At 42.8% G+C, this 23517-nt stretch overlaps 2 protein-coding genes across 14 annotated transcripts in view; one reads left to right on the top strand and one right to left on the bottom strand.

Moving 5' to 3' along the window:
* The first annotated feature begins 10067 nt into the window (after positions 1-10067).
* Positions 10068-23517, top strand: part of LOC139537512 (SKA complex subunit 2-like) — a 17051-nt gene continuing 3601 nt past the window's right edge. Inside the window, exons 1-6 of one of the 3 annotated variants that reach the window (XM_071338921.1) lie at positions 10068-10186; positions 13167-13256; positions 14988-15164; positions 15268-15336; positions 16706-16745; positions 17834-18375. In XM_071338921.1, the coding sequence (XP_071195022.1) occupies positions 10094-10186; positions 13167-13256; positions 14988-15164; positions 15268-15336; positions 16706-16745; positions 17834-17844 (480 nt within the window). In that variant the 5' untranslated portion in view covers positions 10068-10093 and the 3' untranslated portion in view covers positions 17845-18375. Of the gene's footprint in view, positions 10187-13166; positions 13257-14987; positions 15165-15267; positions 15337-16705; positions 16746-17833; positions 18376-23517 lie in introns of those variants that run through there. The other 2 variants (XM_071338918.1, XM_071338920.1) reach the window with 2 other exon arrangements.
* The window catches only part of tex14 (testis expressed 14, intercellular bridge forming factor), a 26477-nt gene continuing 21339 nt past the window's right edge, over positions 18380-23517 (bottom strand). For 9 of the 11 annotated variants that reach the window (XR_011667556.1, XM_071338908.1, XM_071338911.1 and 6 more), the window contains 4 exons: positions 23148-23252; positions 20014-20144; positions 19886-19931; positions 18380-18835 (listed from right to left, as the gene is read on the bottom strand). Coding sequence is in view for 9 of the 11 variants with exons in the window: in XM_071338908.1 (XP_071195009.1) it covers positions 18766-18835; positions 19886-19931; positions 20014-20144; positions 23148-23252 (352 nt within the window). In the remaining 2 variants the exon portion in view is untranslated. The remainder of the gene's footprint in view (positions 18836-19885; positions 19932-20013; positions 20145-23147; positions 23253-23517) is intronic. The other 2 variants (XR_011667557.1, XM_071338906.1) reach the window with 1 other exon arrangement.

Below are 23517 nucleotides of genomic sequence, written 5' to 3'. Positions count from 1 at the left end.
GTCTCGCGATGGCAAAAAAAATTATGGTATGAGGGTAGTAGCACAGCTTCTCTCTCCATTAAATACATAAGGTTGATGTCAACAACCCTCATCGAATATTCACAAAAATATTTTAATAATAACATGTTTCCACCAATCCAGAGAAAGGATAGGTGGGAGCTAAACAGCCTGCTGTGCTGCTTTGTGGACAACAACTCCCATTGTTAGGGCTGAGAGATGTATCCTGTCAGTATATCCATAATCTTTGGGTATAATAAGAACTATAGACTGCCACCAAGACATCCACTGTTTGGTCACAGACAGAAGGAGTAACCCAGACACGTCACAGGGGCTATAAAACTGAATCATCCCTTTAGAATGTTTTCTCACCACCAAATATAGTAGTGAGAGGAAGTCCAGTCACGGGTAGTGGGAGAAGATGGAACTAGGTGAAACTGGGCTGACATTTGACCTCAATACATTTGGTTTCATGGTTGCTTCCATCTTTCTTACTGGGATTACGCTTCCTGCGCACTAGGCCACACACCAGTATAGCACGAACATGCTCTGGGAACTCTGTCAGAGTACAGTGGACAGCTAAACAAGCCAACTGGCACACCCTGGCTAGCTGGGGTCATGACCTCAGGGCATAAATATAAAATGTTTATCTTCAGCTGTCCACTGAATAATTCAATGGCTGTTTTGTGCACAAAGATGACTAAAGTGTCTTATTAGGAATTTTCTAATTAGTCTTCTCTATGGAGCAATCAATGGGAATTGTCTTTCTCGCTCGTGATTCAGTTAAGCTGCAGTACCAAAGCAATACTCTAGGTGCAGTCGAACCCTTGGCAGGAGATGGAGAGGAGCCTTGGGTGGATTTGATTATACTGCGCTGCGGGGGACCGGTCCGTGACGTGAATGGGCAAAAGTGGTGAGGGAGGACCACCCTTCTGAAATCGAACAGTAATCTGTGCTGCTCAGTCATGTTGTCAACGAGGCATTATGGTGCATCATCCAGAAACATACAACATCTCTTTTCCATTAAAGATGCAATACTATATGTAACTTTTTGGGCAACCTGACAAAGAAAAGTGAGTTATAGATCTGTCAATCTCATTTTCAGCAAGTCTAAGAAGTGGAGATCTGTCCTGTTTCTATGCTTCCCGTTTTTAAGTTTCACTTTTGCTCGTTTTGGTTTTGTACACCAGGTTCAAACAGCTGAAAATAAAATATTTCCCGTTATGGAAAATATATTTCACAGCGGTTTATATGGTACAATGATTCTCTACATTATACTTGCTTGTTTTGTCACAAACTGAAATTAGACAAACTATTACAATTTTAGCAACCAGGAAATGGCGGAGCGATTTCTGTATAGTGCATCTTTAAATATGTTTGAATTTTCAAACTACCAAATTCCCCCCCCCCCCCCTTGTGATTTTTACACCCTTTTTCTTCCCAATTTCATGATTATGATCTTGTCTCATTGCTGCAACTCCCCAACGGGCTTGGGAAAGGTGAAAACTGAGCCACGCATCCTCCGAAACATGACCCGCCAAGCCAAGCTTCTTAACACCCGCTCACTTAACCCGGAAGCCAGTTGCATCAATGTGTCGGAGGAAACACCATTCAACTAACGACCGCTGTCAGCCTGCAGGCGCCCAGCCCGCCACAAGGAGTCGCTAGAGCACGTTGAGCCAAGTAAAGCCCCCCTGGTGGGCTTGGGAAAGCCCTAACCCGGACAACGCTGGGCCAATTGTGCGCCGCCCTATGGGACTCCCAGTCACGGCCGGTTGTGATCGAACCCCAGGCTGTAGTTACACCGCAACACTGCGATGCAGTGCCTTAGAGCCAAACTTTGGGCTTTGAACGGGCAACCGGCTCACGCCAGGGAGGCAGCCCGGTTCCAAAACGAATGCAATCAACTTTCACCAGGTGTAAAAAGCTTGCCAGGGCCAGATTAATGGGATCCCCTCACTGTGACCATCCAAAAGTGGAAGTCGTGGGGGCCTCCGGAGTGGTGCAGCGGTCTAAGGCACTGCATCGCAGTGCTTGAGGCGTCCCTACAGACCCAATTTCAATCTCAGGCTGTGTCACAGCCGGCCGTGACCGGGAGACCCATGAGGCGGCGCACAATTGGCCCAGCGTCGTCCGGGTTAGGAGAGGGTTTGGTTGGCTGGGATTTCCTTGTCCCATCAAGCTCTAGCAACTCCTTATGGCGGGCCGGGTGCCTGCAAGCTGACTTCTGTCACCAGCAGGACGGTGTTTGCGCCAACATATTGGTGCTTATGGGTTAAGCGAGCAGTGTGTCAAGAAGCAGGGTGGCTTGGCAGAGTTGTGTTTGGGAGGACGCATGGCTCTCAGGGGAGTTGAAGCAATGGGACAAGACTGGAACTACCAATTGGGGAGAAAAATGGGTAAAAGTACCAAATATTTTTTTAATTTTTACTAAGAAAAAAATAAGTGGTGGAAGTCGTGTCACAGGATCTTTTTCCATTTCCTCTAAAAACCGAAACATCCAGTTGTTGGGGATTCGGCCGAGGCTAGGCAAATATTATGAATATACTGACAAGATACAGGTCTCTCAACGCTAACAATGGGATTCGTTGTCCACAAAGCAGCATGGCGGGCTGTGTAGCTCCCGCCTATACTTTCTTTGGATTGGTGGATACATCTTTATTACTGTAATCCTTGTTTGAATATTCAATGAGGGTTGTTAACATCAACTGCCTATTTTCAATGGAGAGATGCTATGCTAGCCTCATGTCCTAAATATTAATAGCCATCTCGATACAACTCCGTTATAAAGTGTTTTTTCTCTAAGTGGCCGGGATGTCTCATGTCCTACATATCAGTACACTCCTAACAAATAAAATAAAATACAAATTAAAAATAAAAATTGTCACATGCGCCAAATACAAAAAGAAAATAAATGAAGTAACACAATAAAATAACAATAATGAGGCTAGTGCATTCAGAAAGTATTCAGACCCCTTGATTTTTCCACATTTTGTTAAGTTAGTCTTATTCTAAAATTGAATAAATTGTTTTGTTTCCTCATCAATCTACACACAATCCTCCATAATGACACAGCAAAAACAGGTTTTTATATATTTTTGCTCATTTAAGTATTCAAACCCTTTACTCAGTACTTTGTTGAAGCACCATTGACAGCGATTACAGCCTCAAGTCTTCTTGGATATGACACTACAAGTTTTGCACACCTGCATTTGGGGAATTTCTCCCATTCTTCTCTGCAGATCTTCTCAAGCTCTGTCAGGTTGGATGGGGAGCGTCGCTGCACAGCTATTTTCAGGTCTCTCCAGAGATGTTCGATCGGGTTCAAGTCCGGGCTCTGGCTGGGCCACACAAGGACATTCAGAGACTATTCCCAAAGCCACTCCAGCGTTGTCTTGGCTGCGTGCTTAGGGTCATTGTCCTTGGAAGGTGAACCATTGCCCCAGTCTGAGGTCCTGAGCACTCTGGAGCAGGTTTTCATCAGGGACCTCTCTGTACTTTGCTCCGTTCATCTTTCCCTCAATCCTGACAAGTCAGAGAATCGTGTTTCTCATGGTCTGAGAGTCCTTTGGGTGCGTTTTGGCAAATTCCAAGCGGGCTGTCATGTGCCTTTTACTGACATCTGGCCACTCTACCATAAAGGCCTGATTGGTGGAGTGCTGCAGAGATGGTTGTCCTTCTGGAAGGTTCTCACATCTCCACAGAGTGACTCTGGAGCTCTGTCAGAGTGACCATTGGTTTCTTGGTCCCCTCCCCGACCAAGGCCCTTCTCCCCTGATTGCTCAGTTTGGCCGGGCGGCCAGCTCTAGGAAGAGTCTTGGTGGTTCCAAACTTATTCCATTTAAGAATGATGGAGGCCACTGTGTACTTGGGGATCATCAATGCTGCAGAAATTTTTTGGTACCCTTCTCCAGATCTGTGCCTCAACACAATCCTGTCTCGGAGATCTACGGACAATTTCTTCAACCTCATGGCTTGGTTTTTGCTCTGACATGCACTGCCAACTGTAGGACCTTATAGATAGGTGTGTGCCTTTCCAAATCATGTCCAATCAATTGAATTAACCACAGGTGGACTCCAATCAAGTTGTAGAAACATCTCTTGGATGATCAATGGAAACAGGATGTACCTGAGCTCAATTTCGAGTCTCATAGCAAAGGGTCTAAATACTTATGTAAATAAGGATCTGTTTTTCACTTTTAATACATTTGCAAAAATTTCTACAAAACGTATTTCACTTTGTCATTAAGGGGTACTGTGTGTAGATTGAGGATTTTTATTTTATTTTTTAAATCGTAACAAAATGTGGAAAAGGTCAAGGGGTCTGAATACTTTCCGAATGTACTGTACAGGGTGTACCGGTACCAAGTCAATGTGCAGGGGTACAGGTTAGTTGAGGTAATTTGCACATGTAGGTATGGGTAAAGTGACTATGCATATAAAATAAACGGTGTAAAAACAAAGGGGGGGGGGGGGGGGGTCAATGCAAATAGTCCGGGTGGCCATTTGATTAATTGTTCAGCAGTCTTATGGCTTGGGGGTAGAAGCTGTTAAGGAGCCTTTTGGACCAAGACTTGGCACTCCGGTACCGCTTGCCATGCGGTAGAAGAGAGAATAGTCTATGACTTGGGTGACTGGAGTCTTTGATAATTTTTTGGGGCTTCCTCTGACACCGCCTAGTATATACACTACCAGTCAAAAGTTTTAGAACACCTACTCATTCAAGGGTTTTTCTTTATTTGTACTATTTTCTACAATGTAGAATAAAAGTGAAGACATCAAAACTATGAAATAAAACATATGGAATCACGTAGTAACCAAAAAAGTGCGAAACAAATCTAAATATATTCTATATTTGTGATTCTTCAAATAGCCACCCTTTGCCTTGATGACAGCGTCGCACACTCTTAGCATATGTGGGAAGGAATTCCCACATATGCTAAGCGCTTGTTGGCTGCTTTTCCTTCACTCTACAGTCCGACTCATCCCAAACCATCTCAAATGGGTTGAGGTCGGGGGATTGTGGAGGCCAGGTCATCTGATACACCACTCCATCACTCTTCTTCTTGGTAAAATAGCCCTTACACAGCCTGGAGGTGTGTTGGGTCATTGTCCTGTTGAAAAATAAATGATAGTCCCAAGCCCAAACCAGATAGGATGGCGTATCGCTGCAGAATGCTGTGGTAGCCATGCTGGTTAAGTGTGCCTTGAATTCTAAATAGATCACAGACAGTTTCCCCAGCAAAGCATCCCCACACCATAACACCTCCTCATCCATGCTTTACGGTAGGAAATACACATGCGGAGATCATCCGTTCACCCACACTGGGTCTCTCAAAGACACGGCGGTTGGAAGCAAAAATCTCCAATTTGGACTCTGACCAAAGGACAGATTTCTACCGGTCTAATGTCCATTGCTCGTGTTTCTTGGCCCATGCAAGTCTCTTCTTATTATTGGTGTCCTTTAGTAGTGGTTTCTTTGCAGCAATTCGACCTGGAAGGCCTGATTCACACAGTCTCCTCTGAACAGTTGATGTTGAGATGTGTCTGCTACTTGAACTCTGAAGCATTTATTTGGTCTGCAATTTCTGAGGCTGGTAACTCTAATGAACTTATCCTCTGCAGCAGAGGTAACTCAGGGTATTCCATTCCTGTGGCGGTCCTCAAGAGAGCCAGTTTCATCATAGCGCTTGATAGTTTTTGCGACTGCACTTGAAAAAAACTTTAAAAGTTCTTGAAATGTTCCGTAATGACTGACCTTTATGTCTTAAAGTAATGATGGACTGTCGTTTCTCTTTGCTTATTTGAGCTGTTCTTGCCATAATATGGACTTGGTCTTTTACCAAATAGGGCTATCTTCTGTATACCACCCCTACCTTGTCACAACACAACTGATTGACTCAAACGCATTAAGGAAAGAAATTCCACAAATTAACTTAAGAAGGCACACCTAATTGAAATGCATTCCAGGTGACTACCTCATGAAGCTGATTGAAAGAATGCCAAGAGTGTGCAAAGCTGTCATCAAGGCAAAGTGTGGCTATTTGAAGAATCTCAAATATAAAATATATTTTGGTTACTACTTGATTCCATATGTGTTATATTATAGTTTTGATATCTTCACTATTGTTCTACAATGTAGAAAATAGTAAAAATAAAGAAAAACCATACTTTGTTTCAGTAAGATTGGATTTTTTGCATTTATAGCAATGGTTATCAACTGTACTGCAGGGAAGGAATGTAAGTTGCAGAAAATTGAGGTTGTGGTGGCAGCTGCAGAGAGGTATTTGGGTGTGCAAGACTTGACATCCGAAGAGTTACAGGGTGTGTTAAGTGGTGGTGTCCCGTCCTTTCAGGTTGTTGGCCTGAGGTAGGACTAAATAGATTTAAATAGTGGAGTAGGGTGGTGTTACTTCTGATAAAAAATTTTTGGTGAGTGTAGTGTTAGATGGTAGGCAGGGTTAGGTACATTACTTTCTAAATGTAATCCGTTACGTAACTTTTAGATTACCCAAACTCAGTAACGTAATCTGATTACATTCAGTTACTTTTAGATTACTTTCCCCTTAAGAGGCATTAGAAGAAGACAAAAATGGATGTTACCAATTGAACGACATCTATTGCAGGATAAATCAATGTTAAAGTTTACATAGATGGCCATATATGGATGTTAAATGTTACTTTATGGGTTGGTTATGCAGGCTTCTAACCCATCGCTTTTTACTACATACAATAATATGATTCAATTATATCTTTATATTAAGATATATGCTGCTCCCAGCCTATAGACAGAAACTAAAACAGGAAGCACCCGCGCACAGGTCTGTTCAACGCTGGTCCGACCAATCGGATTCCACGCTTCAAGATTGCTTCGATCACGTGGACTGGGATATGTTCTGCATAGCGGCGGACAACAACATTGATGAATACGCTGATTCGGTGAGCGAGTTTATTAGCAAATGTTGTACCCACAGAGTCTATTAAAACATTCCCCAACCAGAAACCGTGGATTGATGGCAGCATTCGCGCAAAACTGAAAGCGCGAACCACTGCTTTTAATCAGGGCAAGGTGACCGGAAACATGACTGAATACAAACAATGTAGCTATTCCCTCCGCAAGGCAATCAAACAAGCTAAGCATCAGTATAGAGACAAAGTGGAGTCGCAATTCAACGGCTCAGACACGAGAGGTATGTGGCAGGGTTTACAGTCAATCACGGACTACAAAATAAAAACCAGCCCCGTCACGGACCACGATGTCTTCCTCCCAGACAGACTAAACAACTTCTTTGCTCGCTTTGAGGACAATACAGTGCCACTGACACGGCCCGCTACCAAAATCTGCGGGCTCTCCTTCACTGCAGCCAACGTGAGTAAAACATTTAAACGTGTTAACCCTCGCAAGGTTGCAGGCCCAGACGGCATCCCCGGCCGCTTCCTCAGAGCATGCGCAGACCAGCTGGCTGGTGTGTTTACGGACATATTCAATCAAACCTTATCCCTGTCTGCTGTTCCCACATGCTTCAAGAGGGCCACCATTGTTCCTGTTCCCAAGAAAGCGAAGGTAACTGAGCTAAATGACTACCGCCCCGTAGCACTCACTTCCGTCATCATGAAGTGCTTTGAGAGACTAGTCAAGGACCATATCACCTCCACCCTACCTGACACCCTAGACCCACTCCAATTTGCTTAACCGCCCCAATAGGTCCACAGACGACGCAATCGCAATCACACTGCCCTAACCCATCTGGACAAGAGGAATACCTATGTAAGAATGCTGTTCATCGATTACAGCTCAGCATTTAACACCATAGTACCCTCCAAACTTGTCATTAAGCTCAAGACCCTGGGTCTCGACCGCGCCCTGTGCAACTGGGTCCTGGACTTCGACGGGCCAGCATCCCGGAGTCGCCTCTTCACTGTTGACGTTGAGACTGGTGTTTTGCGGGTACTATTTAATGAAGCTGCCAGTTGAGGACTTGTCCTCTTGCTCAGTTGTGCACCGGGGCCTCCCACTTCTCTTTCTATTCTGGTTAGCGCCAGTTTGCGCTCTTCTGTGAAGAGAGTAGTACATAGCGTTGTACAAGATTTTCAGTTTCTTGGCAATTTCTCACATGGAATAGCCTTAATTTCTCAGAACAAGAATAGACTGACGAGTTTCAGAAGACAGTTATTTGTTTCTGGCCATTTTGAGCCTGTAATTGAACCCACAAATGCTGATGCTCCAGATTAGATTAGATTCAACTTTGTCATTGAACAAGTGCAGTACAACGAAATGCAGTTGGCATCTGACCAGAAGTGCAAAAAATTTACAAGTAAAACAATTAAGTACAATGTATGTAATTAAGTGGTATTTATAAATGTGCAATGAAGGGAAATGGCAAGTCTAAATGTGCAATGAAAGCTAATTGAAAGTGCAAGGAAGCATGCAACTGAAATGCAGGGATAGCAGCAATGAGGTTACCATGGTAGACATGTACAACTGAATAATGTCCTTAATCAGACTTTGCAAAGCAATGTCAGAGTCCAGTAGTACCGTGAAGAGTGCAAAGAGAGAGTGCAACAAGGTCCCTGAGACGCAGTACTAAGCGGTGGGCGAGTGGATATGGCTAGTGCCGTGTCACAGAGTTCAGCAGGGTTACAGTAGCTGGAAAGAAACTGTTCTTGAGCCTCAACTAGTCTACAGAAGGCCAGTTTTATTGCTTCTTTAAAATCAGAACAACAGTTTTCAGTTGTGCTAACATAATTGCAAAAGGGTTTTCTAATGATCAATTAGCCTTTTTAAATGATAAACTTGGATTAGCTAACACAACGTGTCATTGGAACACAAGAGTGATGGTTGCTGATAATGGGCCTATGTAGATAATCAATAAATAAAAATATCTGCCGTTTCCAGCTACAATAGTCATTTACAACATTAACAATGTCTACACTGTATTTCTGATCAATTTGATGTTATTTTAAGGGACAAAATAAATGTGATTTTCTTTAAAAAACAAGGAAATGTCTAAGTGACCCCAAACATTTGAACGGTAGTGTGTGTATATATATATATATAATTTATAAATCCAAAAATGGATGTAGCAACTACAGATTGTCCTTTTAAGTCTATCAAAAGTGTGTGAGTTTGGGCACGTGTCCATTAGGCCTATGGATATATATTTTTTTAAATCAGCATGAATTAGATTGAACAATAAAAGCCCCATTTTTATTCCATAGGCTGGGATCCGCACTATGCAGCAGCTGCAAGAGCAAATTTTTCACTGGCTGTCCACTGGTTTCAAAAACAAATGATTGACAGGCAGCTTAAAAGTTCTTCAATTCAACCATTATTGGGTTCAAATACACATTTAGATTTACAAACAGCCATCCACAACAACCACAATCCGTAAGGCGCAAATAGCTAAACGAGAGCGCAGCAGTGTGATTCACATCAATGCGCTATGTAGATATCCATAATAAGAGATATCCGTATCGCGGTAGACTACACCACTGCTGTCATCCTTACCTCCAAGCGTTTATTCAAATTGGTTAATTTTTGGACTGTTGTGTCATCATAGTGGTATCTGATTTAGGGTCAGACTCGCCCAGACGGAGCAAATGTAAAAACTTGAACCTTTTTTCAAAGTATCTGTAATCTGATTACAATATTTTTTATAGTAACGGATTACAGTTACCGGTTTTTGTATGTTACTCCCCAACCCTGATGGTAAGGTATTTGTTTATTTTTTCAAGCAAAGTATAAGGGTGTTTACCCCAAAAAAAGGGTGTTTTACTCCAGTCTAGTAGGTGGCGGTAAATCAACATATTGGATGCCAACCGCCGTTAAACATCGAAGAAGAAGTATAGACAGTCCATGAATCGGCGAATGCGAACCAGTTGTTATTCTAGTGATGGAACATGAGTAGATTAATTTGAAAACAACGGTCGGACATCTTGAACGCAGTCTCCAGTTCTTATTATACCACAGTAAACCCATCCAGTGTCCAGAACGCCATTTTATGAACTCCCCCTTTTCCCCCCTACTGCGGTGCCGCTCAATTGACCAATCTGCGACCACTATTCCTAACAGGTAACCAATCACAGCAGGCTTTACATGAACCAAACCAGTGGCTTTATATTCACGGGGCTGCCTGGGGAATGTAAACTATTTAACATGGAGATAGCAGTTGATAAACTGGAGGCGATGGTAAGCTGTGTTTTATCAACCAGATTTATTTCTAAAGCAGCTAAAGTAAACCTACGTTCCTAGTCTTTAGATAAATTGTATTATGTGGTCTCCAATGAGCTGTTTGAGCAAATGACCTGTGCGTGAAAAACGGCAATGTAGCTAGTGGGTTACTGTAGCGAGGATCTAAATTCAAATGTTCTGCCATTCTAATCGGAATTGATTATTTTCCAGGAAAAGAAAAACACGAACATAATATGCGAGTGTTTCCGCTAAGAACACCACAAGGCAAACAAAAATAATCGCTTTACCATGGCGCTCTGTCCATTTCAGTGTTTATTTAGTTAGCTTGTTTGCCACACGTTTCACGAGGACTGCGAGTACTAGACTGCGCCTGCGAAGAGGCCGTATTCCTTGTCCCCGAGTGCGCGCTGTAGGTGACCGTTGATGTTTAAAAGCGAGTTCACGGTATCAAAGTTGTAAAAATTGGTTGTTGACCATTAATTGAGTTGCAGCTCACAATCACGGCGTCTAGTAAACGTAGCTAGTTACAGTATGAAACTTAAAACATTAGCCAGATACATAACATAATTGAATAACGTTACTAGTAAGTGTATTATTATTCGGCTCCCCTAAGTCACTTAGCTGCACTTGTTTGTTTGTCACTGCAGAACACTGGATTGCTAAACAGTTAATGTAGTTTTAGATTATTTAATCATAACTTGATCTGGCCCAGCCAATCAAATTCAAGTTCGTCATGTAGCTAATTCTTTCTTTAGTTTGACAGGAGGTTGGCCCTCTCTATTTTTCCTTCAGGACTGACAAGGAACAGGATAAAGAGGAATCCATTATGTTTTCTGTCTGTCCAGTGCCCCTTTTGTATTGTACTACTGGTGACCCTTCAATGAAAGCAGTGCAATGTTAAAAGGGCATTGGCCAGGGATTATTCCCAATGATAGGTTTTGCAAGGTGTAGCTGTGAACCTTTGCTAACAACAAAGCTGTTTGCAGGTGCTCTGACTTCATTGCACTACTGTATTGGACAGCTAGCAGTGCAATAGTATTGTCAAAGCGTCTGAAAACAGCAAAGACCACTGACACAGGAATCAGCAACAAATGTACACTGTGTTGAAAGCTGGCACCCTCAAGTGCAAAATTCTGGGAACTCTTCTGGGGTTTACTGAAACAACAGTGTGCTGAATAACAGTGCACCCCAAGGAAGGGCTGAGCAGGGTGGGTTGTTTAAAACATGTTTTAGTTTAAAATCTACAATGAAGATCCTTGGTCTTATTATCCGGTACTGTTGTATACTTTTTAGCTGTAGTTAATGGAAGTAGCACTCACAGGCCAAAAGTAGTCCCTGAAAATGGTGTACTACGTCACATACACTACATGGAGTTGGAGTATGGAGTTGATTCCAAAATCATGGGCATTAATATGGAGTTGGTTCCCCTTTGCTGCTATAACAGCCTCCACTCTTCTGGGAAGGCTTTCCACTAGATGTTGGAACATTTCTGTGGGGACTTGTTTCCATTCAGCCACGAGCATTAATGAGGTCGACCACTAATACTGGGCGATTAAGCCTGGCTAGCAGTCAGCGTTCCAATTCATCCCAAAGGTGTTTGATGGGGTTTAGGTCAGGGCTTTGTGCAGGCCAGTCAAGTTCTTCCACACCGATCTCGACAAACAATTTCTGTATGGACTTTGCTTTGTGCACAGGGGCATTGTCATGCTGAAACAGGAAAGGGCCCTCTCCAAACTGTTGCCACAATTGTGATGACTTTGCTTCCAGAGGCAGTTTGGAACTCGGTAGTGAGTGTTGCAACCAAGGACAGACTATTTTTACACGGTTCAGCACACTGCAGTCCCGTTCTGTGAGCTTGTGAGGCCTACCACTTTGCGGCTGAGCCGTTGTTGCTCCTAGAAGTTGCCACTTCACAAACTGACTTATTGGAAAGGTGGCATCCTACGACGGTGCCACGTTTAAAGTCACTGAGCTCTTCACTAAAGCCATTCCTCTGCCAATGTTTGTCTATGGAGATTGCATGGTTGTCTGCTCAATTTTATACACCCGTCAACGGGTGTGGCGGAAATAGCCAAATCCACTAATTTGAGGGGGTGTCCATATACTTTATCTATATGCCGATATGTGCACCACGTCATTGCTCTTTGTTAGCTGTCACTCAAATGGCGAGTGGCTGAATCTCAAATTGCTAGGGTGCTGGCCCACGTGGGGGGGGGAAATGTAAGCAAAATAGCGCTGGATAGCTTCCAGTAAACAGTTGCTTTCAAACTAGGGATTTTGTGGCTAATTCAGGTAAAATGGCAATTCTGCATGTATGAACTACACATTGACACATCCAGCCCAGAGCGGGAGGTTTGAAAAATAATTACTATTCGCCAGAGTTCCTGAGCATGATTTAAATGCAGGTCAACTATGCAATAATCTTACTCTTCCAAGTCATTCCTTCACTTGCAATCTATCAAAGCAAGTCTGGAACTTTAATGTCCCATCAGTCAGCTTCCATTTCATTTTAGGAGGAGGATCTACTAAACTTGTCCAAAAATAAAATACTTTTGCTTGTCCCAAAAGTTTTTTTTTCTGGATGTTGTGCCTACTGACCTCAACCCTTTAAAAAAATATATATTAAATGTATTTTTAAATCACAAGTCCTGGAACCCTATCAGTATTCTCTCTGCTGTCCACTTTGTTCAGAGTAGTGCAATATTTCTTATAGGGCTTCAGTTTTTGGGTTAAAGCCTCACTGAAGGCAATATGCATCTCAAGACCATTTAATACACTCTTTTGTGAGGCAACAATTTTGTGGCTAAAGTCTTGAAAAGATGTGACTGAACTTTTTTGCACATTTTGTTCATTTTCATAGTTGTGAAGATCTGTACATGCAATGATTTTGTGTGTGTTATAATGATCTGTTGTAAGGCGTAGAGACTCTACTCCACTCTGTCAGGCTTGCAGTACACTAAACCAACTGTCCTTTCAGTTCCAGAAGGCAGAGGCTGACATGGAGTACATGGAGAAACGGCTGAGGCTGGAATTCCTGACAAATGCTCCAGAGAACGGTGCAACAGAGGTGAATACATACATGGATGCCACAGTACTTAGTTACAAAACATGTCCTCAGACTAGAGGTCGACCGATTAAATCGGGGCCGATTTCAAAACAACCGGAAATCTGTATTTTTGGGCGCCGATTTGCCGAATATATATATATATATATATATTTAAAAAATTTAACTAGGCAAGTCAGTTAAGAACATATTCTTATTTTCAATGACGGCCTAGGAACGTTCTGCCTCGACAGGTTTTTAACCTTGTCAGCTCGGGGGATCCAATCTTGCAACCTTACAGTTAACTAGTCCAATGCTCTAACACCTGATTACATTGCACTCCACAAGGAGCCTGCCTGTTAGCGAATGCAGTAAGCTAAGGTAAGTTGCTAGCTAGCATTAAACTTATCTTATAAAAAAATCAATCAATCAATGACTGTCATTGCTCCAATGTGTACTTAACCATAAACATCAATGCCTTTCTTAAAATCAATACACAAGTATATATTTTTAAACCTGCATATTTAGCTAAAAGAAATTCAGGTTAGCAGGCAATATTAACCAGGTGAAATTGTGTCATTTCTCTTGCGTTCATTGCACGCAGAGTCAGGGTATATGCAACAGTTTGGGCCGCCTGGCTCTTTGCGAACTAATTTGCCAGAATTTTACGTAATTATGACATAACATTGAAGGTTGTGCAATGTAACAGGAATATTTAGACTCATGGATGCCACCCGTTAGATAAAATACGGAACGGAATAAACGTTTTGTTTCCGGATTAGTCAAAGGTATATGGTTTAGAGAGAAATAGTCGACGTGTTATAATTCCTGTAATAACTTGCGGCTGAACTTGAAAGGGGTTCCTTCGCTATTTTACCGTTCATGTCTTCCATAGAGAATGTCTTGATCTACTTCAAATAAGGTCTGTGTTTCGTGCAGGCTTAAACCGCTTCGACGTTTTGATACCCGCGTAAATTTCACTAGGATAAGGTAACGTTTGTCAACATTTTCATAAATCCACGCTACATTTTTTTTAATCTTCGCTTATATTTAGCCAATATTGATCAGAGTTACCTTGTCCTATGGATATCTACAGTTATAAAATTGGCACGGTGGTGTAAGCCTACACGAAACACAGACCTTATTTTAAGTGAATCTAAAAAAATATCCTATGGAATAAATGAAGGGACCGCTTTTCAGATTTTGCTAGAAGGTGTCATGGGAATTATGACTCGCACTTTGGTCGTCAATTCTTACCCTGCCCATTATTAAAATAGGATTTCCTGCATATAGAAATTAAAGTTGTTTTCAACATTCATCACAGGTAACTTACTATTTTTATTCAAACAGTTGAGTATTTGTCTCCTAAGCAGACTCTTCAGTATCATTGTCACTTCAAAGCTGTGTGTATTTATGTATTATATTAAGTTAAAATAAGTGTTCATTGAGTATTGTTGCAATTGTCATTATTACAAAAGTGTGTGTATGATATATATAAAACATTTGTTTTAATAAAATCGGCCGATTTAATCGGTAGCGTCTTTTTTTGTCCTCCAATAATCGGTATCGGCGTTGAAAAATCATAATCGGTCGACCTCTAACTCAGACCAGTCACCAAACACCTTTCCACTCCATCCACAGAAGGCAATGCCATCTTATAAATCTTTGAACTTCTGCCATGCAGACAGATGTCTCCATTTGTCTATTTACCCAACAGTCTGTCAAATCAATGACTGACTCGTTGTCTGACCACAGGAAAACCCTGTGAAGCTGCTGGAGAACCTGTCTGCCATCAAGGTGAGGCATGCGGCCTTGTGCACACAAGTGCAGGAGATTGCAGCCGAGCAGAAGCAGTCAATGGACTCCATTCGAGCACACCTCGACACCACTGTGCAGCTGGTGCAACAGTTACAGCAGACTGCTGACGTTGAGGTAGCCCATTCCCTCCACGTACATCCGACAATGTCAATTGGCCCTTTTCAAAGTTAAAGGGAGGCAAAATCATGTGCAATTGAGAATTTGTACTGTTTTGTAGATTCCACCACTGACTGAGATGGAGCCTGCAGATTTTCTTGGGTTATCAGTCAATCAAAACACAGCAGAGGTAAGGCCATTTGCTCACGCTAAGGTGTCATTGCATATAGGAGCAGAGTGTACAGAGAAACTATTTTTGACAGATGTCATTCCGTGTAACACTATCTATGCCATTGTATGTGCACTGCTTCTTATAGTCCAATTTTACATCTCTTGCCATGTAGAGAAATATAAAGCTTGACTGCTCAGGATTTCTCAACTTAAGTGAAATGTTATGGTCATCTTGTAAACTGAACAAAAATACAAACGCAACATGCAAAGATTTTGCTGAGTTAGTTCATATAAGGAAATCGGTTAATTGAAATAAATTAGGCCCTTATCTATGGATTTCACATGACTGGGAATACAGATATGAATCTGTTGGTCACAGATACCGTAAAAAAAGTAGGGTCGTGGATCAAATAAACCAGTATCTGGTATGACCATTTGCCTCCTGCATTGCAACATCTCCTTTGCAAAGAGTTAAAATCAGGCTGTTGATTGTGGCCTGTGGAATGTTGTCCCACTCTTCGATGGCTGTGTGAAGTTGCTGGATATTGGCAGGAATTGGAACACGCTGTCTTACACGTCGATCTAGATTATTCCAAACATGCTCAATGGATGACATGTCAGGTGAATATGCAGGCCATGGAAGAACTGGGACATTTTCAGCTTCCAGGAATTGTGTATAGATCCTTGCGCTGTGGGGCTGTGCATTATCATACTGAAACAGGTAGTGATGGCAATGGATGAATGACACGACAATGGGCCTCAGGATCTCATCACGGTATCTTTGTGCATTCAAATTACCATCGATAAAATGCAATTGTGTTCGTTGTCCGTAACTTATGCCTGCCCAAGCCATAACCCCACCACTACCACTCTGTTCACAATGTTGATAAACTACTTTCCCGCACAATGCCATACACGCCATCTGCCCAGTACAGTTGAAACCGGGATTCATCCATGAAGAGCACACTTCTCCAGCGTACCAGTGGCCATCAAAGGTGAGCATTTGCCCACTGAAGTCGGTTATGACGCCAAACTGCAGTCAGGTCAAGACTCTGACATTTTGTGCAAACTGTTTCATCGGCTGTCCGGGTGGCTGGTCTCAGATGATCCCGCAGGTGAAGAAGCCGGATGTGGAGGTCCTGGGCTGGCGTGGTTACATCTGGTTATCATACACGTGGTCTGTTGAGGCCGGTTGGATGTAGTGCCAAATTATCTAAAACGACGTTGGAGGTGGCTTATAGTAGAGATATGAACATGAAATTCTGGCAAACATTCCTGGGATCTTATTTCAGCTCATGAAACATGGGACCAACACTTTACATGTTGCATTTTTATTTAGTGGGATATACACATTGTAATAACTAATATGGCAATGTTTGTCTGTTTAGTTACTGTCTATGGAGCCTTCAGCCCAAGAGCAGCCTCAGTGTAAGTAATGGTAACCCCAATTAACACTCTGCATGTCTTTATACAGTAGACACAAACCCCTATTGAATTCCTTTGTAACCATCAGGTTACGTACATAGCTGAATTGGAAAACCCATTAACAGGCAACAATAGCTAGGTTTCCATCCGATTTATGCAAAATCAGCATAGAGAAAATATGTGCATTTTCCCACAACTGATTTGTTGACCGTGCACACAATGTACTTTTCGCTTAAGTTTCCCATCGCATTCAACTCTACCAATAGATTTGTCAACTGTTGCGTTGAATAGCAAATGTCCTTACTCTGGTCTTGACACGCTCTAGCCAACAGCTCGCAGATGCAGTGCGGGTAGGCTAGATGATAATATTATATTCGTCAAACGGCAGTTAAGCATTGATCATTTCACTAGAATAAGACCCTTGATATTTATTGTAAAGGATGAAATAATTTATCTGTAGCCTAATAAACTGCATGGTTTCGAGTCATAATGGGAGGACCACACACACTATATAGGGTGATGATATTATAGCAATATTTGCGCTTTAAGGTATTTTCACCACTTCTCGCATAATATATTTTAAATCGGCACAGAAATATCCCACCCTGTCAAACGAACATTCATAAAATTGTACCGAAATCGTCCGTTTCATCACAGCTGTCGTGATATTTTTTTCTGAATACGGTATGACTCGCATAACTATGGATGGAAACGTGGTTAAGGAATCCAGGGGAAACCCAAATAAGGGCACAGGACTCTGTACAGACAGGATGGCGACTGAAGCCGAAATGACTGCTGTCCACAGCCTTGAGGGTGAGTTTGAGGAGCTGAGTGAAGCCACACCGCGTGCACTCAAGTCAAGCTGGCCGACCTTAACGCCTTCTACAAGCAGCTGCATGAGCACTTCTCTCCCCCCCCCAAAAAAACGGTCCGGCGAGTCACGTTTGTCCTGAGACGCATGACCCTTTACACAGAAACCCCCAGTTGTCAAGGCAACACTAGCAGCAGGAATGTCGGTTAACTTGTGGACCAGAGTCAGACGAATGCGTACGCATTTTGTGCAAGGTCTAACTTTGCCAATCTTTCTCCAGTGGTGCCCTGAGTTTGCAGAAGATGAACATGAAGGTTATCGACGCCAAGCTGAAGACGTTGCAGCATCTCTGTCATTGAGCTGGACAAGAAAGGGCATGTTTGCCTGCTAATGAGTGGGGAACTGGCACAGCTGAGACTGTTTAAGATAGACCCCACAGCGAAAGTGACTGATTCTGCCCATCTCTCATTGTCTAGTCATGTTAGCCTATTTGAAGGGTTCTGATGCCCACTTATGCTGTGGTTTGATGTCTTTAGCTAGTTATTTTAAAATGACACAATCTGAAACAATTGACCAGAAGCAAGAAATCCAGATGGAACCAACTCACCACAATGTTTGAGGTGCTGTAAGTGGAAGGTGACGGGCCGTATTGTAAATTACATGCACTATTTTTGATCATATTGGAGGGTTCTCTGACTGTGGCTAATGCATCAGTTGAATGCGTTTCACCTGTAAATATGCTAACGATTTGAATTCGGCTGATTACTTTCCAACTGTACGTCAATGTATTATGATGCTTCATTAAAATGAAATTCCCTCTAAGGTATTTGCTCAATTAAGAATTTATTTAAGAGCACAAACACATTAGCATCTTAAGTACAGTGAAGTTGCTTTCCCGAACTATGAAAAACAATTACAAAACGAACAGGAACCTTAAATGAAAGCTTAAAATGCAGATGGAAACCATTTAAGTTTCTTTAATATTGGTCAAATCTGATCTATTAACAATTTCATTTAACTAAAGCTTCATGTAGAGCACTGCATACAAATGTATGACCTCAACGATCCAAAGGAATTTTTTTTAGAAGGAGAGAATGCATAAGTTATCCAAAGTCCAGCACCAAAGAACATTGTCATGCTTAAAGGGTGGTTTTCACCACCAAAAGGGTAAAATTGTAGAATAAGATGGTGTAGAGAAATAAGACTGTTGTCCTACATGTTCTTTCTCACTTGGTTGGGGTCACTTTGGCTTTTGATGGGAGTCTGCTCCAGGACAATAACCCTGCAGGCATAAAGAACCAAGTTAACACTACAGTCTTTAAGCATGCAAGCTCATTAAGATCAACTCTGGTGTAATATGACTGGCTTCTACAAACATACATCCACAGTAAAACAAGTCCTATATTGACATAACCTGAAAGGTGCTGAGCAAGGAAAAAGCCACTGCTCCAAAATCGCCATTAAAAAAAGCCAGACTACAGTTTAACTGCACATGGGGGCAAAGATCATACCTTTTGGAGAAATGTCCTCTGGTCTGATGAAAAAAATATAACTGTTTGGCCATAATGACCATTTATGTTTGGAGGAAAAAGGGGGATGCTTGCAAGCCGTAGAACACCATCCCAACCGTGAAGCACGGGGGTGGCAGCATCATGTTGTGGGGGTGCTTTGCTGCAGGAGGGACTGGTGCACTTCACAAAATAGATGGCATCATGAGACAGGAAAATTATGTGGATATATTGAAGCAACATCTCAAGACATCAGTCAGGAAGTTAAAGCTTGGTTGCAAATGGGTCTTCCAAATGGACAATGACCCCAAGCATACTTCTAAAGTTGTGGCAAAATGGCTTAAGGACAACAAAGTCAAGGTATTGGAGTGGCCATCACAAAGCCCTGACCTCAATCCTATAGAAAATGTGGGCAGAACTGAAAAAACGTGTGCGATCAAGGAGGCCTACAAAGGAGGCCTACAAGTTACACCAGCTCTGTCAGGAGGAATGGGCCAAATTTCACCCAACTTATTGTGGAAGGCTACCCGAAACGTTTGACCCAAGTTACACAATGCTACCAAATACTAATTGAGTGTATGTAAACTTCTGACATACTGGGAATGTAATGAAAGAAATAAAAGCTGAAATGAATAATTCTTTATTATTCTGACATTTCACATTCTTAAAATAAAGTGGTGATCCTAACTGACCTAAGACAGAGAATTTTTACTAGGATTAAATGTCAGGAATTGTGAAACTGAGTTTAAATGTATTTGGCTAAGGTGTATGTAAACTTCCGACTTCAACTGTGTCTATATATAAATAAATAAAATAAAACACACCTGTGAGGCTGACTCCAGGTCTCATGACTAGCCATCTCTAGCTTTTCTATCAAAACAAAGTTGATTAGAATCTGACACCTCTTTAGTTTGTCAGTAATTGGGCAGAAAGGGAGGGTGCTTTTATTCACCTGCGACAGGTGCTGGTTCTGTCCAGTCGGTGTCGACCCCCTTCCGTTCTGCCACTTCGGCACGGTCCCCTCCTGGACAACCTGCATCCTCACTCAACTCTCCCTCGACCTGGGGCTCACACACACCCAGTCTGGCCACAGGTGAAGGCATAAACATACCACACAACACTTCAAGACAACAATTCACACTTTACTGTAACAAGGGTCAGTTATGGGTGGACACATCAGGTACCATTTCAGGGCTTCTAGGCCATAGGTTCACAAGGCCATAGTATGAATGAAGCAGGTATATTGGTAATGATCACTTTTTCAGAAGGTTCCATTAGTCACTATTGTAAAAGTATGGGCCCAAGTTGCGACTTAACTAATTAGTAGGGATGCGATGTCGGTGAACATAAGAATCGGGTGATATTAGCCAAAAATGCCAACATTGGCTCGATGTCTAGTTTAACGCCGATGTTAAAGCTGACGTACCTACGTTATAGGTATGCACATGCCGTAATGACGCCACGTAACATTTTGCGCTACACGTGCAACACAGCATTCCTAACCTAGCCCATAATGTCTGTGTGGATCGAGCAGTCATTTGAACGAGTAAGACATTTTCAGTGAGACAGCTCAAAGGTGAAATCCATTAACTTGGGGCAGCAGGTAGCCTAATGGTTAGAGCGTTGGACTAGTAACTGGAAGGTTGCAAGATCGAATCCCCGAGCTGACAAGGTAAAAATCTGTCGTTCTGCCCATGAACAAGGCAGATAACCCCCTGTTTCTAGGCCATCATTGAAAATAATGTTCTTAACTGACTTGCCTGGTTAAAAAAAAACTCCAAGATAATGGATTCATTGGTTGATTGTCAAGGGCATTCTCTGTCGTGGTTGATGTTGGCTTTCGCCGACTGGTCGAACACGTTGCCCTACGTCATTTGGGTCTTTGCGTGTCAAAGATAGGTCAAATAACAGTTCAATTAGAGAATGTTGTGTTCTGAATTCACACGTGCAAGCCAAGCGCCACCACTACCATCAGTAGCACTGTCAAAGCTGTGCAAACAAGCAAACACCGGCCACGAACAATGTTTATAATACCGCGTTGGTAATAAAGCATTATTTGTTTGGCCGCAACTTCTGGGGTAGCTAGCTTTAGCTTGGTACCTAGCTAGCACCAACACAACCAGCCTGAAAACAATGACCAGTAGAAACTAGTCATTTAAAATGTATTCTTAGCAATGATTTAGGAATTAGCTAGGTAGCCACTTGTTCGCCTATTGAAATTCAGTTAATGAAAATAAATAGCCAGCTACTTAACCCTGTTGCCCAAAGCTAATGTTATAAGCAGCCAGCATCTGGCTAGTGAGGCTCGACCGGACCGGGTTATGTGTTGTGAAGATAGCCACAATAAGGATTAGGCAAATAAAATTTACAATTTGCCACATACACATGGTTAGCAGATGTTAATGCGAGTGTCGCGAAATGCTTGCGCTTCTAAACTCAGCGAAAAAAGAAACGTCCCCTTTTCAGAACCCTGTCTTTCAAAGATTCGTAAAAATCCAAATAACTTCACAGATCTTCATTGTAAAGGGTTTAAACACTGTACCATTAAACACTGTACCATGCTTGTTCAATGACCCAAACAATTAATGAACATGCACATGTGGAACGGTCGTTAAGACACTAACAGTTTACAGACGGTAGGCAATTAAGGTCACAGTTATGAAAACTTAAGTCACTAAAGAGGTCTTTCTACTGACTCTGAAAAACACCAAAAGAAAGATGTCTAGGGTCCTTGCTCATCTGCATAGGCATGCTGCAAGAAGGCATGAAGTCTGCAGATGTGGCCAGGGCAATAAATTGCAATGTCCGTACTGTGAGACGCCTAAGACAGCGCTACAGGGAGACAGGACGGACAGCTGATCGTCCTCGCAGTGGCCGACCACGTGTAACACCTGCACAGGATTGGTACATCCGAACATCACACCTGCGGGACAGGTACAGGATGGCAACAGCTGCCCGAGTTACACCAGGAACGCACAATCCCTCCATCAGACTGTCCGCAATAGGCTGAGAGAGGCTGGACTGAGGGCTTGTAGGCCTGTTGTAAGGCAGGTCTTCACCAGACATCACCGGCAACAACGTCGCCTATGGGCACAAACCCACCGTCGCTGGACCAGACAGGACTGGCAAAAAGTGCTCTTCACTGACAAGTTGCGGTTGTCTCACCAGGGGTGATGGTCGGATTCGCGTTTATCGTTGAAGGAATGAGCGTTACGCCGAGGCCTGTACTCTGGAGCGGGATCGATTTGGAGGTGGAGGGTCCGTCATAGTCTGGGGCGGTGTGTCACAACATCATCAGACTGAGCTTGTTGTCATTGCAGGCAATCTCAACGCTGTGCGTTACAGGGAAGACATCCTCCTCCCTCATGTGGTACCCTTCCTGCAGGCTCATCCTGACATGACCCTCCAGCATGACAATGCCACCAGCCATACTGCTTGTTCTGTGCGTGATTTCCTGCAAGACAGGAATGTCAGTGTTCTGCCATGGCCAGCGAAGAGCCCGGATCTCAATCCCATTGAGCACGTCTGGGACCTTTTGGATTAGAGGGTGAGAACTAGGGCCATTCCCCCCAGAAATGTCCGGGAACTTGCAGGTGCCTTGTTGAAAGAGTGGGGTAACATCTCACGGCAAGAACTGGCAAATCTGGTGCAGTCCATGAGGAGATGCACTGCAGTACTTAATGCAGCTGGTGGCCACACCAGATACTGACTTACTTTTGACCACCCCCCTCCCCCTTTGTTCAGGGACACATTCAATTTCTGTTAGTCACATGTCTGTGGAACTTGTTCAGTTATGTCTCAGTTGTTGAATCTTGTTATGTTCATACAAATATTTACACGTTATGTCTTCTGAAAATAAACACAGTTGACAGTGAGAGAATGTTTCTTTTTTTTGCTGAGTTTAGATTGCTTAAAAGGCCGCTATCAATTAATATTGGTATCGTTTTTTTGGGGCAAGGAAAATATCGGTATCGGCCAAAAATGTCATATCGGTGCATCACTACTAATTAGTAAACTCTTTTGGACTGACTTCAACTGTGGATATTGGAATAGGTTAAGGTTATATGCTAATGGCTGGGCACTCACTGTTGTTTGGGGTGTGCAACCAGACCTGGACTTTTCAGAACCCTGTGACCAGCGGCCCTTTCCACCAACATGCCCTGCAGCACCTCATCCAGAGTAGAGTGAGCTCTGGAGGGAGAGAGAGCGAGCCTGAGTCACATGTGAACTTCACCACTTTAGGGGTACTACTCTTTTAGTATTATCACCAGTCTGGTAATATAGCCAATTAATAAATACGGCAGAAGTAGTGTCCAATACAGTAGTCACCAACCCTGGTCCTGGAGGTTGGGAGTGAATAAACTAAGTGTTAGCTGGAACAAAAGCAGGCACAGCTGTGACCCCTGGCCAGAGCTTCAGTGCATTCGGAAAGTATTCAGACCGACTTTTTTCAAAT

The sequence above is a fragment of the Salvelinus alpinus genome, chromosome 13 (assembly GCF_045679555.1).
Source record: "Salvelinus alpinus chromosome 13, SLU_Salpinus.1, whole genome shotgun sequence".
NCBI lineage: Eukaryota > Metazoa > Chordata > Actinopteri > Salmoniformes > Salmonidae > Salvelinus > Salvelinus alpinus.
The sequence above is the reverse complement of the archived record's forward strand: the minus strand, read 5'-3'. Positions and strand labels throughout refer to the sequence as shown.